This window comes from Solanum dulcamara, chromosome 2, assembly GCF_947179165.1.
Source record: "Solanum dulcamara chromosome 2, daSolDulc1.2, whole genome shotgun sequence".
Classification (NCBI taxonomy): Eukaryota; Viridiplantae; Streptophyta; class Magnoliopsida; order Solanales; family Solanaceae; genus Solanum; species Solanum dulcamara.
Genome location: NC_077238.1, coordinates 75,621,731 through 75,640,476, shown reverse-complemented (window position 1 = coordinate 75,640,476; position 18,746 = coordinate 75,621,731). Strand labels below are relative to the sequence as shown.

At 34.3% G+C, this 18,746-nt stretch overlaps 3 protein-coding genes across 3 annotated transcripts in view; 2 read left to right on the top strand and 1 right to left on the bottom strand.

Moving 5' to 3' along the window:
• LOC129880769 (uncharacterized) overlaps positions 1-7,649 on the top strand; it is a 67,690-nt gene extending 60,041 nt beyond the window's left edge. The window contains exon 2 of the mRNA XM_055954962.1: positions 7,498-7,649. The gene's annotated coding sequence lies outside the window, so the exon portion shown is untranslated. The remainder of the gene's footprint in view (positions 1-7,497) is intronic.
• LOC129880771 (uncharacterized) lies at positions 5,614-6,422 on the bottom strand. The gene has a single exon (XM_055954965.1). It carries the CDS (start codon positions 6,262-6,264, stop codon positions 5,719-5,721), a length of 546 nt encoding a protein of 181 aa, XP_055810940.1. The 5' UTR covers positions 6,265-6,422; the 3' UTR covers positions 5,614-5,718.
• Positions 7,650-10,490: 2,841 nt separating the features above from the next.
• On the top strand, positions 10,491-14,926 carry LOC129877219 (uncharacterized). The gene is made up of 15 exons (XM_055952708.1): positions 10,491-11,848; positions 11,923-12,126; positions 12,206-12,310; positions 12,402-12,467; positions 12,574-12,729; positions 12,808-12,882; positions 12,958-13,058; positions 13,310-13,412; positions 13,495-13,561; positions 13,647-13,759; positions 13,841-13,897; positions 14,024-14,161; positions 14,234-14,326; positions 14,410-14,495; positions 14,616-14,926. Exons 1-15 carry the CDS (start codon positions 10,559-10,561, stop codon positions 14,620-14,622), a joined length of 2,661 nt encoding a protein of 886 aa, XP_055808683.1. The 5' UTR covers positions 10,491-10,558; the 3' UTR covers positions 14,623-14,926.
• The last annotated feature ends 3,820 nt before the right edge of the window (positions 14,927-18,746 follow it).

The following is an 18,746-nucleotide window of genomic DNA, read 5'->3' as shown; positions in this document are numbered from 1 at the left end:
TTTATATTTTAGAAATTAATAATATTAGTTTGATTTTGGTTTTGTTTTTAAAAATCCAAAGAAATAACTAAAACAACAAATTTTATACATATTTTTTTGTAGTTACTAGTTAAATATACGTGCTTTGTATGTGTTTATTGTGTTAATTATATATATATGAAAAACTTACTATATGTATGTTATATTACTAAGTACAAAATTTTTAAAAATAATGTAAGTTTTTTAAGATAAAAATACACTTAAGGAGAAATATTATAAATCACCACTATACCAATAATTAAGCAGTACAATTAGATGTAGGAAAATATTATTTCTAGAAAATTCTGACATCGACATCCGAATCTAGACACGACATCGATGATCGATTGGGATCCAACTCTGACACTCAACCTTAGACATGACTTCTGACTCCCTTACTCGGGACCCGACACCCAAATTGAGACCCGATATCTGAACTAGGTCCCTACCCTAATACCCAATATGGGACCCAACTTTCAAAGCAGGACCCGACCCAGACGCTCTACTCCCAACTCAGGGCCCGACTCTTGACCCAGGACTCAACTTTCAAATCGGACATTGTCACGACCCAACCCCGTAGGCCGTGACTGGTGCCCGAGTTGGGCACCCAAACGTACCCTTATCCCAAATTAGCCTTTTAACCGAATAAACATAGGTAGTGATTAGGAAAGATTTCTAAATAGATCACAAAAATAGATGTAGGCACGAGGGCCAATAGGCCGTCACGAAACACACTCAACCCAAAATATATATATAAAACCCACAACATAACTCTGTCTACAGACCTCTACAGATGATAGCATAGTCATATGACGGGACAGGGCCCCGTCGTACCCCTGACCAAAATATCCAAATATACAGAGATAAAGTCAGTACCAAAATACAAGCTCCGAACAAGGGAGCACTGTCAACGACGCAGAAAATATCCTAAACAGGTGGATCAGCAAATCGAACTTCGGTACCTGCGGGCATGTAACGCAGCCCCCCCGAAGAAAGGGGGTCAGTACGAAAAATGTACCGAATATGTAAAGCATGAACTGTAATAAATAAAATCATAATCTGAATAGTATGTGCAGAAAACAAAATAAATGTTCAAAATTTCAAAATGCTTATCATAATCACAAATCATATATGCAAAGACATATGCCATATCCGGCCCCATGTCATGGGACTCGGTGAACAAAACGTGGTCGCCCTCCCGTCATTGGCGCCACAGCACATCATAACATCAGAGTAGGGAATATCTCCGTAACAGATCATATCATATCAGATGGTCATATCAAATCAAATCATATCATATCATATATGTACATGGCACAGCATAACTCCGTGGCATAATATACACCACAACCCATGTACATGTCATACATGCCCCCTCACATCGGGGCACGGCGAAAAATGCAGAGAAGTACGCTTGATAACATATCCTGGCCCAGGCTCAGTGAAAGAGTGGTTACAGTATGCACGAGTAGAGTAGTGAGAGACTAAATGCAATTTAAAATACAAAATATTTATACAGACTCGATAGCATAATTTCGATAACAAATCATATATAAAAATACTTGAGTAATAATAATAGTGTAAGTCTTTTCAATGTCCCGATAGTCTATGTCAAAATAATTTTCTGAAATTGTTTCCATATTTCAGAATATATTATGGAACTTAACGGAATAATTAATCATATGATATTTGGAAGAGTAGCAAAGAGTTTCTTTCAAATTCTACCTAACATGAGCCAAACAGAATAACAAAGAAAAATTTAGAATAGTGGGGCCCACCTCGGTCAAATGAGGTGGCGTATCTAAATTATGCGCGTTAAATATCATAACGTTATTTATAAGAGTTTCAAGGTAGTTGGGTCCTATTTGAGCAAATTCTAGAGGTTTAGATAATTTTTCAAAAATATTCATAAATACTTAATTCAATTCTACTGAATAGAAAAAGGTCAAATTTAGGTGTCGATTTCGAAGAGTAGAGTCATCCCCGAGGCTCGTATCCAAACCTATTACACCTAAGACATGCCAAGAGAAGAAAAGGTAAAACTTTACATACCTTATCGGCTTTTCACGTTTGTCCAAATTCAACTCCCGTTTCCTTCAAAATCTACAATTGATCACATTTACCAATTACTATTCACAAGACTTTAAGAATTCAATTCTACCAATATTTGTCTACAAAAATTTCGGCAGCATCTCCCTTATATATATGACAACCCCGAGATTACAACTCGGTCACCATATCAACAACCAAGCCAACAACAACACCGATACCATCAACAATCAATTTAAAACGCACCATAACATAAATTGATTTCTTTTCCAACTAATGCAATAACTTTCAACCCAACTTTGCATTTCCAAATAAATATGAATATTTCATGTCCATAGTTAATTTCAACTCATTCCAACATAGGTGAAAAATATTCCAAGTAAACTATCCAATATTCATCAATTCCATATTTCACCCAAAAAATCCATAAATGCAACAAAACTATTACAATTCATTTTCTTCTTTCAACTTCATAATCAAATTTATTTCCTTCTTTCAACTTCATAATCAACAACAACAATCCATACTTTTAATAACTTACCTCCATATTCTTATAATATCATACTAAAATTACATAATTCTTACAACCCATTTTATTTCCAACTTACACCATATAAACTTCATTTATATCCCAAAAATCATAACAACAACTAACAAATTATACAAACTTATTTTTTTCCATTTCATCACCTAACCCATATTTCCAACTTCAATTAATTTCATCCAACTTCCATTTTCAACATCAAATATTTATCATACTACTATTCAAATACTACACCAAAAATACTACACAAAAATACTACACAAAAATTGAGTAAATCTTACTCATATAAGAACATGTATACACATGGCACCATATTACCATACAAACTTTCATATTTCCTTAAATTCTACACACCCCTACTTAAGGTTAAAACAACAATTTATACCTCAACATCAATACCTATAGCGTTTTATATTCACTGCACAACTAATAAGTTTTTTTTTTTTTTGACTTTAAACTTCTTCCGAAACATGTAGAAAACAAGTTGAATTTTACCTTAAAGATCTTGATTCTTTAACGCCATCTTCTCCAGCAATCTAATTCACGTTGACATAATTTTTTTTTCTCCTAAACTCAATTTGCAGCAAATGAAATGAATATACATCTTAACTTTTACTTAACAATATGTATATATATATATAACCCATTTGCCTTACACGTGCTCACTACTCACCATAGTAGTATCTTTATTACATATATATTATTATAGTTCTTGACAAAATGGGTGGGTTCCATAAAATATAAATTAAGCTAATTAATGGATAGATAACCACTAACTATTAACTATTAATCTAATCACAATTAATCAACTCCTAACTTCCACTAATATATTACTATCATTATTTTCACTAAAAGACATTTATACATACTTTATATTCTAATAAAAAAAATTGAAACGTAAAGGTTTTTATTATGTGTCCGAAAATGACCTTGCCTTCAACTTGAGTTGAATTGCTTACAAATAATTTGACGTATAAACCTACGGGATATAGCATATGTCCAGACCAACTAAAATTTATAAACAATTTGCGCACTAGTAAAACTCGGAGATAGAAAATCTCTACCTCGTATCCCAAATAATCTTGCCCTTACACGTATCGCGATTAGCTAAAAAATATATTTTAATGTACAAAAATACGGGGTGTAACAGACATGACCCCAACTCTCCACCCAGGACTCGATTTTCGAATCAAGACTCGTCTTCGACATCTCACTAATGACTGATTTAGGACCCGACCTCGAGATTCGACTTTTGAACTAAGATTCAACCCTGACACCCAATTTAGGACCCTACACCTGGCCAGTCCCTGACCCTAATAGCCGACCCATGACTTGATTTCTGAACCAAGATCTGACCTCAATGATCGATTCGGGATTGAACCTGACACGACCTTGACTTTGGATCCGAAACTCGACTTTGACATCCAATTAACTCGAAACACCATTTCAACACCTTAATTAGGAGTTGAATTTTGAATTAGTATCAGAAGAAAAATTATTAATTTATATTGGAAGTTTTCTTAAAAAGGACATCGACCGAAAGAAAAAAAGGTATAAAAATAAAAGGATAAAAAAACTAAAAATGGTAAAGCCAAACACATGTGTTTAATATATAAAACTTATTTTATTTTAAATTCCTAATGTAGAAAATTTAACATTAAAACTCCTAATAAACCTAGAAAACATAAAATGTAAACAATATATTTAGGTTATAAAATAAAAATTAATGAAAAAGTGTAAATTCTTAAAAATGATCATGATGAGTTGAAAAGAGTCCTTGATTAACTCAATTTCATTATTTACGGACATATTTAGTTTTAAACCTCTCCTTATATAATTAGGATTCATGAAATTTTTCATTATTTTAGGATACCTTAATAAATAAAAACTTCTACAAAATATTTAGGAGTTGGCCAATAATTTTAGGATTCATATTATAGTCCATATTTAGTATTATTAAATAATGATATAGTGATTGAAGAAAAATGATGAAAAGATGATTTTGTTTTAAAAAAAAGTCCTTTAATAAATGACAAAAAGTTCAAACAACATTATTATGGGCCTTCATGCTTTTAATATGGTAATATATTGTGTGTGTGTGTGTTTTAGTGCTACTGAAGAACCGTAACCCTTACATTAAATCGAAAGAATGAAATTCCAAAAAAAAAAATCGAATCGAAAAAATAAAATTGTAGAATTGAATTAGTTTGATTTTTTTGATTTTTTGATATTTATGTCCAAGAATGACATTGTTTTATAGTTCTTTTCCCCTTCATGTCCTCTAATAACAATCATAGGTTTAATTTTCAAAATTTGTATAAAACGTAACTTATCTATAAATATATATAATAAGTTATGAGAAAATATATTTATCACTTTAAGCGAGATATTAATAGTGGATTTAGAAATTTATAATTTTATATAAGTGGATAAAAAAAATCTATGCATCACACTTTGAATTTAAACCTATTTGAACCCCATTTATCATAAAGCTAGCTAGAATAATTTGTTATGTTAAGTTTTGTGATTGAAAGTTTCAAAAATCTAAACATGAAATATTTGAAATTAAAATTTCAAAATTTGATCATGGCCAAAAAGATAGCTGACGATTAATTTTTATAATCTACTCTTAATTAAAATCTATGATCAAATACTAGTTAAGTCATATGCATTCTTCTAAAACTTGGGACTTCTTGTGTTGCAACATCTCCAGTTCCAGTAAAGCATGAAATTAGCAAGTGATAATCTATTAGCATATGCTTATATTTTTAAATATTAAAAACAGTAAGAACAAGCACTCTGATAATTCTAGAGTAACAAAACTATCGCTTGACACATTAAAATAACTGAACTTTACGTACAATAACGATAATCATGCACAAAATCTCCAACAGTACTCAATGACAATTAAATGAAGAGTAATTCTAACAAAAACAGAATTAGTAGAGCAGAGGTTTAATTCAAGATCACGAAAGCAAGTTATATCGAAACCCAATACCAAGTGACAACTAAATGAAGAGTAATTCTAACAAAAATATCATTCAACATTCAGCTATTACAATTACATGAAAGAGTAATACTAAATAAAAAGACTATGGTGTGTTATTTTAGGTCCTAAATTCTTGAGTGTGAACTTGAAAAAGTAATTTGAACATTAAACTTGAAGACCTAGGATCCCAATATAACTCAATTTCATCACCAACATCCAAGCCGCGATCATTGAACAATCTCTCGCATGATAGAGAATAGTCATGATCATTGTACAACTTCCTAAAGCAAACACTTCCACCTTCATACTTCTTAGGATCATTCTCCTCAGTTATATCCCACACGTCAACACACACCTCGTACCCATTCGCCAAACTTTTGGCCACGTCCAATTTCCAGTATCGAAGAATATACTCACACATTTCAAGAAATGGAATCATCAATTTTTTTAGAACGACCTCGTTACGGATAATTTTTTTCTTGATCTGCCACAAATTTTCCAGATCGATTATTGGGGCACGATATACATCCCTTATCTCCACTAGTTCTCGAGTCATTACCCATGGTGTGTTGTTAACTTGACAGGCTTCTTCTAAAGCTTTTGATGGGATGAATTTGAGAAAGAATGTCTTTTTCATGCTAGTCAAAGACTTTTGATCATCCATCGAAGAAACTGTCCGAAGGATACAATTCCCCCAAAAATTTAATATATTGAAAATAGGTAGTAATATCTCTATTTATAATGGTGCAAGACCTACATTGAGTACAAATTGAAAAACCTATTTCCAAATCCTAAATAAATTAGGATTTAATTCCTATTCCAACTATGAGTGGGAGGTTTTTTTTTCCCGTTAAAATTGATTTTTTGAACAATTAATTTACGTGGTCTCTATTTTATAGGCTGAACTACTCAAAAAGGACGCGTTCTCCAATTTGATGCGGAATTTGGTCTAAATAACATTAATTTTTTTTAATTATTATTTAAGCAGAAAGTGAAAATGTATGTATCACTTAGACACTTAGTAATTTTTCATATTGTAACATGTACACACATCTGTGTGTGTATATATATGTTTTTTTTTTAAAAAAATATTTTCATCATATATATATATATATATATGCATGGGAGATCAACACATTAATAAAGAGTGTTAAATCCTTTATCGACATTAGTTAATTGTCATTGAATCCAATATCGCTATAGGTTTTAGGGTCATTTACAAAAAGTGTTAATTAATTACCTCTGAAAAAAATATATTAGGGACAATTAAGCTATTACCGTTAATTAATTATCGTTAAAGAACATTTTTGGTATAAAGTATAATACCATAAGTGAAACACATTGACAAACTAGAAATTCATACAAGGGATTCAAACAAATATCAAGTTTCATAAATGGGATTTTAATTCTTCTAATCTTTTTTTCAAAAAAAAATAAAATTTGAGATGAAAGGGATGTGACATCAAGATTGGAATATTAAAAGCTAAGTACTACCCAAAAAAAGAAAAGAAAAAGAGGAATGGTTTTCATTAGCCAGCATAGCTAAATTCCTATGTAGCTTCAACTTTTGCTGATCTCCCATGCATATATATAACCTAAAAGTTGTGATCTACCTATATATACAACCTAAGTTTGTTAATTTGATTTTTTTTGTTTGTATTGTTGTTTTATTTTTTGTTGTTTAATTTGAGTTCTCGGTTTGTGTATGAGTATGTAATATAAAAAATGTTGGAAGATTATATGTATTGAGACATGGAGTTTGTCTTATTTGTATTAACAACTACTCTAGAGGAATGTAGATTGATTTGAATGTAATCAATAAATGTTAGTATGAGACACCAAACATCAAAGTGAAATGAAGAGCAGAGCATGACATTCTACATTGTGGCAAATCAAGATTTTAGCATCAAAGTTTTGTTTGTTTTGCACCTACCTATTAAACATAACACACAAGTTCTCAAAAACTAGTATCTCTAAAAAAGAATACTAATAATTAATCAAAAAGCTCCATAGAACTATTGCCAAATAAGCAGCAACTCCATTTTAATCTCAAATCATTAAAAAAACAAAAAAAAAAACAAGAATAATCTCCAACACAAGCATCAACTACATTCTTTTTGGTCCAATTTCCTCAACCATCTATAATTGTCCCTAATAATCTTTTCTCTTTTTCGACTGATATTGGCTTCTTGATCCTGCAGCTTCTTCAATTCTTTCTCTAAATCCCTCAATTTTTTAGATGGAATCAAATCGATATTCCTCTGAATTGATGACAAATAACGTGTGTCAAAAGTTGCAGCCAAAATGGGATACTTGGAGTGAAGATCCATTTTTTTCTTCATAAGTTGAGTACCCCATAGTTTCTTCGAAAGATAAAACACTAAATCGTCAGGAGGGTTCGGCTTGTCCATATTATCACAAAACTTGGCGTTCAATCTATTAATCTCCTCAGTTATCTCAGGTAATTGGATATCCAATTTTTTATAGATATGTCCGGGGAAGATGCAGGGTTCATGAATGTGTTTTTCACGTTGAGATTTGAACACAATCAAATCATGAAGAAGACTTATTTGCTCTTCTTGACTCCACTTGTGAGGAGGAGGACCTGAAGCCTTACTCGGCTCATCCGCAGTAGTAGTAGTCGGCTTCATGGTGAACTGTAAGCCGGAGTCAAAAGAATAGGAAGAATCACAAGTATTAGAATTGGAAGGGCACTGACGCCGGGATAAGGGTTGGTCTACCTTGGAATCAAAATCAGAATCATCATCAGCATCAGAAGAATCGGAGTCAGAATCACTACGAAGATTAATCTGCTCTTGATCTTCACTCGCCTTACTTGCTGAGGTGGTTCGGGGTCGTGGGATAGTAGTAGTACTGGGCTTCATGCTGATTTCTAAGTCGGACTCAGAAGAATCAGAAGATAAGGGTTGAGGTTGGGGTAAGGGTTCATCGGAGTCGGAGTCGGAATCACCACCAGTAAATAGATGCTCCCATATAGAGGGTTCCAATAGAGAACACCGCTGGACCGGCATATTATGTTTTTGAGTTTTTCCTTTCTTATCTCGTCGAGGGAGAGAGGATTTGTTGTATTTATTATTTATAGGAGCCATGAATATCCTTGTTTAACTAGGATACTCCTATCTTACTTTTATCATTTCAAATAACAGAATTCTGTTTAATGCAATATCGGACTCTTTTTTCGAGATAATTATGTTCTAATATAACATATACAGTTACTTTATATAGTTTAACACTTATCTAAATTGGTCCAATTACATGATATCTCTAAATTGTAGGGCTTACATGATCCGTTGATTAGTTGGATTTTCTTGAGAGTTGAATCTTTCTCTCAACAAAAAATTGATCTTCAATCATTGTTGAAATTCGAAACTTCAAAGTTTTAAAAATTGGATTTCTACAAATAATTCATTTCGAGCGGGCATTATTGCAAAAGATGGTAACATAATGAGGACTCTAAATATGAAATTTTGGATGATTTGATGTAATTTTTGAGATGTTTTGGATGTTTCAAGGACGAAATCAGTTTTTATATAATAGTACATTATTGTATATGCATGTATAAATACATCTTATAATTTTATATAATCTATACTATAAATATTATTATATTTATAATATTTTAAAATAAGGAATCCTAAAATATATGGTAAGTTTTAGAAATTATAGAGTCCTAAAATATATTATTAACTTTAACAATAAATTATCCTAACTGTATGAGGATATATGTATATGAGTAGTTTACGCTAATAAATCTATATCCTAACTATATGAGGATATATATATATATATATGGGTAGTTTATTGATGGTAATATGATGCTATTTGGTAATTCACATGAATATATTAAGGGTAAGTCTCTATATTACATGCCGTTGAAGATCAATAGAACATATATTAAATATGTATGTTGATTCAGTTAGATGTCACTAATTATTTGTAGACAGATATTTGTATCGTTAGGATAAACACATATATTCTATACTTTTTTTTAATCAGTGCTCGAAGATAGTAATATAAAAATAATATAATTATTGACACCCACGTCATGAATCACATTAGACTTATCAGCTCAATTCTCTCAGGTCATAGATCACATCAACTCATCAGGTATCTGAGTTTTTAGCTTCACTCTTACTTAATTCTGAGGTTTGTTATGTGACAGTAATTCAGTGTTATGGTAAATATGAGTGGTGTTATTATCTTGTTCTATTAAAATAAACTCCACTGTTGAGTTGATCAAATATTTGAAATTACTCGACAATCAACATGTAAGATTTGAAACCCCCGTAAAAATGGATCCACCGACGTCTCTAACAGTTAATAGCTTAGGTATGTAATGGAAACATTGGATAGTTGATATATGAAATTAAAAAAATGTGATAGTTTATGTGTGTTAAATTATTGAACAACATATAATTTATGTAAGAAACTCACGAAAAAGTGATAGTTTGGATGTGTGTTTTGACTATAACACTTTATCATATAATAATTAAGTCAAAATTTATCTGCATTCATTATTTAAATAAAATCATATTATTTTACTATGATTAAGGTTATAACATATTAACTAACTATGGTTTAGCAATAAGAGTATGTGATCGTCGTTCCAAAATAGTTTTGACGTTTCACTTTTTTAGGGTCAATTGATCAATTTTCCAAACTAAATTCTATTAGAATACTTCAATATTTTAAAATTAAAATATATATCCAAAAATTATATAAAAATTACTATAAATTGTAATTTTTCTCATATTAGTACAATGAAAAAATAAAATCAATTGATCAATTTTCCAAACTAAACAATTTTCATATTATATATTACAAAACAATTTTCACGTCTTTATTCCAAGTTGGCAGTTGACAAACCGCCATATGATGAAACGTTGCAACTGAAATATAAGCCCCCGCCAAAACTCCTCTTACTCTGTTTCTCTTCAATGGCTTCTTCTTCTTCCTCTGAACCAAAAAATGAGATTCTCCGACTTGCAGGTGCAGATTTTCTTCCTTTGAACCAAAAACTCCGGCCTCTAATAATGAAAGATGATCCTCCAAAGAAGAAAGAAACAGCCCCTCCAAGCAAAAGTTACGAATTACAACGACTGAGAGCCATACAAATTCTTAACACTCCAGATCATGCTGCCCTTCAAGAACTTATCACAAACTTAGAAACATCACGGGTTAACAAAAGAATATACATGTTCTGCAAATCCAATTACCCAAATTCATTGTCTTTGAAGCTATCACATCTCTTCCTTAACTCATCCAATAACCCTGCTATCAAATCCACTTGTGCCCAACTCCTTCACTTTCTTCTCGATTCTCCCGATTTCTGGGATTCCACCTCACACGTCATCAGGACCGAGCTCAAAATTGCGATTCTTGAAATTCTTAAACAAGATAACCCCAAAATGTTTTGCATGAAAATGTGGAAGATGGCATCTCAGATATTCACCTGCATTATTGACGAAGAACAGGGGGAGTGGCATGATATGCTCAGTTTCTTTTGCGAGTCTCTAAATTCGGGTACAATATACATTCAAGATTCCGCACTTATGTTCTTTTTGGAGCTGCCCACATGTCTACACGAAGAATTGAGTCAGTACGTTCAACATCTCCGTTTAAACTTTTGGGATAAGTTTAATTCTTCCAAAGGAGAGAGAAAAGTTCATGCCTTGGCTGCTTTAGTCAATCTTGTTCTACATATGTCTAGTGATTATTACTCTCAGTTTCGTGATCTATTGATGCCAATGGTAAAAGCGGTCTCGGGTTTTCTCGATAGTGATGTTACAGAGGACAATGCACGGACAAGTCTCATGAAGTTAGCAGAGTTATCTGGGGCGGAGCCAAGGTTTTTCGACTCCCATTTGAATGAAGTGTTTGATGAAATGGTTAAAATAGGTTTTAATGATGAATTGGAGGAACAAACAAGATATCTTAGTGTAGAAATGATGTATGCTTTTGATGATATTGCGATAAAAAGGGTAAAAAGGAGCATTCTAGGAAGACTGTTTCATGTGTTGATGCAGATGATTTCACTTGTCTCGGATAAAACGTGTTATTATCTTCTTGGAGAAACTTTTATGCAGAGGATTTCACTGGTAAGGGGTGAAAAACTCCATATGCCTATAATACTCAAGATAATACCAGAGGATATGGCTTCATCAGATTGGCGGAAACGATATACAGCAGTTACAATCATTGGTGCCATTTCAAAAGGATGTGCAAAGGTATATTCCTAAATTTATTTCTTGGATATATGCTCTTTTTGGATCTTTTCACCTAAGACTGTTGTTATTCTCAGGCCTTGAGCGATAATCTTGCTGAAGTGATGAAGGTGCTCACGAAATCACTGAATGATTCCTCTCCCGATGTTATTTTTGCTGCTATTAAAACAGTAAAAGCTATGAGTGTAGAGCTACCTCCACATACGCTAGACCAACAAGCTAACTTACTTATTACTTGGCTACTTTTGGCACTTTCATATGGCAACAAACCCGTCAAACAGGTGACCAAGAATGATAGACTTTTCATTTCTTTCCTTGTCTTAAAATTCATATTTCTGCTGAAATTCTTATCATTCATAGGCTGCTGCTGCTTCGGCGATACGTTCTCTTTGTGAGAATTGCAGTTCAAGCATCGTAGAACCTCGCTTGGAATCAATTGTGAGCAGATTACTTGAACTCCTCCAGGTAAGAGATCTTGTGTGGATTTGCATTGACATTTCTTTTTCATTGGCATTTCCTTTAGCTTAAAAGTGTTTTTTCTTTTGTCTAACATTAGAGTGAACATGATGAGGTGCAAGCCGAGTCCTTAAACACTTTAACATCCTTTGCAATATCATCAAAGGTCCATCTCGATAGAAACTCTGACTCAGTTTTTCATTCATGCTACTCTATTTCCTTGGTAATTTGGATTTGATGGTTGTGTCTGACAAAATTATGATTTTGGATAGGATTTCTTCCGTAATTGCTATGATTTGATCATCACTTCCCTAAAAAAACATCTAGCTGGTGCAACCAGTAAATCGCTGAGAGACAAATCTGTTGAGTGCATTTGGACAGTTGGAATGGCTGTTGCAAAGGATATATTCACTAAAGATGCTACAGAGGTGATGTGTCGTTATTTCTTTTACATTATTTCAGCTTAATAGTGCAGTAACTGATTATAATTTTCTCATGTATGTAAGGTCGTGGCCCTTCTCTTGTCTGTGCGATGGTATTTAGGGGAGGATGATCACAGTTTGAAAGTTAACCTTCTACGAGTATGTATGATCCAAACTATTTATATTCTTGTACTTAAATGCTCCCAATATAATGGTCTACTATCTGTGTTGAAGGCATGGGAGCAGCTCCTCATATGTCTCGGATCCCATTTTCATCCATACGTGAAAGATCTTATGCCTGATCTGCTCCACTCTGCTAGACTTCGCTGGAATAGGTATGTACAAACTTCAAAAGTGCTTCATGACTAATTTGTACACTTTTCAGCTGAAAATTGTACATTTCTGCTAAATAAGTGACAGAAAATTGGAAGTGCAATAGTTTGTACATATGCTTAAGTGGGCAACAAGAATAGGTAATCAAGTTTAGCAATATAACATTGACCGGACAAGTTGTTGCGCTGAGCATGCATACTCTGCAATTTGAAAATCTTTGGCTTTTCCACTAAAACATTGCATTTCTATACAGTACCAGAGACCGTGTTATTTTGACAGAGAAACTTAAGGCATGTAAACTTTTGCTTTGCTTAACTAAACAGTTCAAAGGGGAGTTATTTCCATGGATCAATCAGGTTGGTTCTAAAGATTTGGATTTTCATTCATCATATGTCATTCCTGTTCAAATTTGACATTAGGTAAACATTATTTGTGCAGGTTTCTGAGATACTGTTATCACTTGTGAAATTTCATGATGGAGATATCAGAAAAATAGCTTTTTCAGGTACTTTTTCATTCTCCCTAATCTTTGATTTTATCAATTCTTTTTCCTTCAGTCATGTATTTTTGATACGTACTTTTTGTTCAAGTCATGCCGAAGCTATTGCTCTCAGCAAAACTTTCTATTGATGGCCCTTCAAATTCCCATCTGCATAAACTAGTGCTCCGATTTGTAAAGTCTCTGCTGGAAGCTCTGGATGAGGTGCCTCAAGTTTATATACTTTCCTTTTCCATTCCATTTGTTCTTTTGAATAATCAAAGTTGAGTTACATTTTATATGCAGGAAATTGATGGTAAAGTTTGCGCAAAGATAGTGAAATCACTAACCAAATGCATTGAGGTTGGTCATGTCCTCAAATTTCAATAGTGTGATCAAAAATCCTGTTTCTTTCTTGTCATGTTTTGGCTATTTGATATGTGGAACTTAACTGACACTTCCAAACAATCAACGAAATTCTCTCTACAGATTGCTGGAGGATTTCTTAGCAAAAAGAAAATTCAGCAGACAGCTAATGTGATAGAGCGGGTTCTTAAAGCAACATCAAGAAAACATTTTTCACAAGAGGAAGATGTGACTGATCTCGAAAAAAAGATCATTGAAAAGGTCCGTAGACACCATGACCTCCGAATACTTCTGATTGATTTCCTCTAGGTCTATTAACCCTTTTTGGTACAGGTTGTATACTACATTCACATATTGACGGAGATATACGAGGAAAGCTCCAAGACTTTGGTCGACAAAATTTTGGAATGTATAAGAGCTATGATGGTAAGTTTTCTTCATCAATAAACAAAGCTAAAACTTTTTTAAGTTTTTCTTTTATTTCATAACATGATATGATCTTCATGCAGAGAAATGATGCAACAGCAAAAGAGAAGGAAATTGCACTTCTAACCTTCAATGAAATCTCTCTGAAATGTAAAGAAGCTGCTAATAGGTAACTTGCATGATCTTCTCCATTGAGCACATTTGCATGTTGATATCTTACATACTGTACACTCTTGATTTTCATTCAGGACTAGTAGTTTATGATTTCTCACTGAATTACATTTGTCAGGTTCTAAGAGACACCGATAATCTGGCAACAGAGCAACGGATGAAGGAATTGAAGAATCTTATACTATCATGTTCCTTTCCTCATTCTCCCTTGAGGTTTAACTGTACCTACATCAGAAGCTGTTGTGACATGTCACACGTTTAATCTTGTACATTCAGTAAAGGAAAATGGAATTATCTACCAATACCTAGCTACTATTTGTATAGTTTCAAAACAGCTAAAATTACTTTCCTGTTGAGAACTTGTAAGGATGTTTACATTTCGATGTGAAATGTCTTGATAGATGTAAATCTTGTGACTCTTGTGTTGAAGCTGTATTCTTCAGTTACCGCAAATCATGACAATGAAGCAAATATGTGGAAACAGATTTCTTTGATAATAAGTGCAATTGATATAGTTCGTATTAGTTGATAGAATCACCATGAAAACTCTGGAAGAAAAAATTAGAATTAATACAACCATACTCTACTTGTTGATCATCATCCAAGACACACCACTCAATTAAAGCACAGCACAGACTTGTAACAACCCAACCTTAAAGACTTGCTCCCTCACACACTCTATTTAAAGTCTCTCACCTATCTGTCAAAAGGTCTATAGTTCTATTTCCTACACGAGCACTCACAGGAAGATAGTATATCGCTCACGTCTCACTATTGGTTTTACCAAGTAATCACTATACTTGTGGATATTATTCCTATTTAACTGGAGGTTATGCTCATATGTACGACAAATTTGAAAGCTTCAAAGTCAGAAAAAGTTGGATGCTTCATTAAGCAGCTCCAGAAAGCCTCTCCACACATTCTTAGAGGATATCTGATTCATCTACAGCACATGGTCTCTAGTAGCTTATCTTGTTACTGTAACACCCCCCAAAAATTTCCCTAAGATTCGGACCTTTCTTGTATTCGTGTAGGGTCGAACTCTATTATTGTGAAGTATATGCATGATTTAGGACGAGTCCCTGAGTAATTGAAGAGTGTTAGAGGTGATGTGGGGTCACAAAGGACCCTAGGACCAAGCTAAGTCCAAAAGATTCGCCGTGGCTAAGTTTTAGGATGAGTTCGTATAAGGGGGTCGACTTCTAACGACCCTATCTTTTGGAAAGACGACAATCTAGGTGGACCACGACCTATTAAATTAAAGGTCGTCGAGTCTTCTTTCCAACGCCACCAAGAATGTAATTTTTGAAGTTCGGAGTCAAAAGATATGACGATCCTAAGGCGAACTAGCACGGCAGGAATTTCAGGCCTAGGTTGCAATGGCTGGAAATCTGGGCTTGGCGCCACAATCGCGCCAGGAACACGCCTCAGTAGTTTGGCCCCTGGCGCGGCGCGCCACTACGAGATGTGCAGGGTTTTCAAGCCTATTTTCCAGAACCCAGGCAACTTGGGCTTGGCGCTGTAAGGGCGCGACGCGCCACTATCGCGCCACAAAACAGCCTCAGTAGTTTGGTCCTTGGCACGATGCGCCACTATCAGATATGCAGGTTTTAAGCCTAAATTCTACTTGGCGCCGCAGTGGCGCGACGTGCCACTATCGCGCCTAGAGTGTTTTTGGCCTATTTTTCAGAATTTTGCAGAAAGGGAAATTTGGGAATTTTCCCAAATTATATATGTATCAGCCCTAGAATGTTTTGGACCATTATTTTCAGCTCCTCTCTCTCTCTCTAAAAGCCCTAGAAATCCCTCTCTTCTTCTTCAATCCTTCTCTAACAAAGATTTCATTCAAGAGCTTCAAGAGATTCAAGCTTTCCATTGAAGACCCAACATCAAGGTTTTCTTCAAGTCTTCACTAAGGTATGTAAGGCTATCCAAAACATGGGTTGAGTCCACCCATGTGCCCTACATCTTCTTTTGATTTATTGTCCATAAGAATGAAGCTTATTGATAGAGGTAGGTCCAAATAGGTCCTTTTCATCTATTATCCTAATTTCCATTATGATGATGTTGTGGAGTCAAGAGAGTGATGTGCTTCATGTTGTTATGAGTTGACTGAGATGAGGTGTCGATCATATATTGTTAATTTCCTAACTATGTTGATTTTGATAAAGAAATGTTAATTTTCTTAAATATGTTGTTTATCTTGAATTGTTGATTTAAAACCTTGGAGTTGTGTTGAGTCCCAAAAGATTTGTTAAATGAATAGAGGAACGATTGGATAGGTTTACATGTTGTTATGAATGCATATTTATCTACTTTTGAAAGATATGATTGAGATTGATCGGATAGTATGATTGGGAGAGGTTTGATTGTGATAGAGTTGATGAGTTGACAAGGTCGTAAATGAGACTTGTCGATATGATTTGATTGAGTTGATTGGATGGAGTTTTATGAGCATTGAGTCTTGGGAGGAGTATCGAGCACCGAATTGGGTAAGAGTATAGTCCATACTCGAATCCAATAACTACGTCGCCAAACGTAGGAGGGGATTGAACCGTTAAAGTCGGATGCTTCCCCAAATTTATTGTCCTGACATTATAGGACTTGGTTGGATTGGATCCATGATTGGTTGATTCGTTCTTGCCCTGGCAAAGTATGAACGGACGCGACAACAACGTTGGTTTGTTGTACTGTCACTGGCTCATAAGTGATGGTTGTCGGATAAGAGAAACTCCCATATAGGTCTTGATAGTACTCGGAGTCAGATCGAGTTGAGTTGTATGTGATTGGTCCCGTCTAAATCATATTCTTGTTTAGACTTAGGACACTTGATTGAGTTGTTATTTCTCTTGAGTTGAGATTCTGAGTTGATTTGATTCGGTCCTTTCTGACGTTGTTTCATTCGGCCATTTTACATACTCGTACATTCCATGTACTGACGCCATTTGGCCTGCATCGTTTCATGATGCATAGACAGGTACTAGAGATCATCAACCGGTGCACCGTTGAAGATCCACAGACTCCCAGCTAGTTGGTGAGTCCTCCTAGTTTCCGGAGGATGTTGAGTCTCCTGTATAGTTTTGTGTTGTTTCCTTTATTTTGATTGTTGGTAGCCATGGGCTTGTCATTGGCACCTCCTAGATTGTTGATAGAGGCTTCATAGACCGGAGCGTAGAAATGTTGGATTGTTCTTTTGAGTAGTTCTTCTATAACTGTTGGTTGATTTGATAGTTATTTGGCCTTTGACCCTAAATTATGAATAGTACTTCATTGATTGAGTCTTCCGCAGAGAGAATGTGATTGAATGAAAGTGTGACTGGACCAGGTAGTTTGCTTGAAGGTCAGAAATGGCTTTCGAGTGCCGGCCACGCCTAGGGTACCCTCTCGGGGCGTGACAGTTACTTCCTGATAATGATAAAAAGTTGTTGCAAAAAAATTTCAATCAAGTTATTGGTCTGAAATAAACACTCAATGAGGATGGCATTGTTGATGACATTGCTAATAAGCTGCGGAAAGAACTGTTTGGAAAGAGGTACCTAATTGTCTTGGATGACTTGTGTGTGATATTGCAACATGGAATGAGCTAACAAGACCTTTTCCTCAAATTTAGAAAAGAAGTAGAATTATTTTAACAAGTCGGAAAAAGGAAGTGGCTTTGCAAGGGAAACACCACAGTCATCCTCTTTATCTTCGATTGCTCACACCAGAAGTGTTCACACCAGAAGAAAGTTGGGAGTTATTAGCAAAAAGGTATTTGGAGAAGAACATTGCCCTGATGAACTATTGGTTTTTGGAGAAGAAATAGACCGAAAGTGTGCAGGGCTTCCTTTGGTACTTGATCTGATTGGTGGTGTCATTGCAAGGAAGGAAAAGAGAGGATTTGTGGCTTAGATCTTCAGCAGAATTATTGTGTTGCAGCAGAACATGAAACTAGCAACTGATCATCTATTTTTCATACTAACAGCACTGAGGGCTTTGCGAAATTTCATACCTAAACTATTGGGTGCTCACAAAACCCCTCAAGACTCAACTACATTAGAACACCCCTATTTTACTTTACCTGATTAAAAAAAATTAAAAAAGAGAGCACTATAATAATGCCAAGTACAGGAAGGGGAACGCACAGACTAAATTGGGAACTTCAAGAATGACTAGACTCCATAGTGCAAATATTCCAATTTCGGAATCAAATCTTCAGCTATTACAATATATGAAAGAATAATACTAAACAAAATACTATGATAGTATA

Coding starts and splice junctions, on each gene's coding strand:
- LOC129877219 (XM_055952708.1), top strand. CDS start 10,559: ATGGCTTCTTCTTCTTCCTCTGAACCAAAAAATGAGATTCTCCGACTT. Junction 12,468..12,573: donor CCTTTGCAATATCATCAAAG/GTCCATCTCGAT, acceptor GATTTTGGATAG/GATTTCTTCCGTAATTGCTA. Junction 13,413..13,494: donor TATTTCCATGGATCAATCAG/GTTGGTTCTAAA, acceptor TTATTTGTGCAG/GTTTCTGAGATACTGTTATC.
- LOC129880771 (XM_055954965.1), bottom strand. CDS start 6,264: ATGGATGATCAAAAGTCTTTGACTAGCATGAAAAAGACATTCTTTCTC.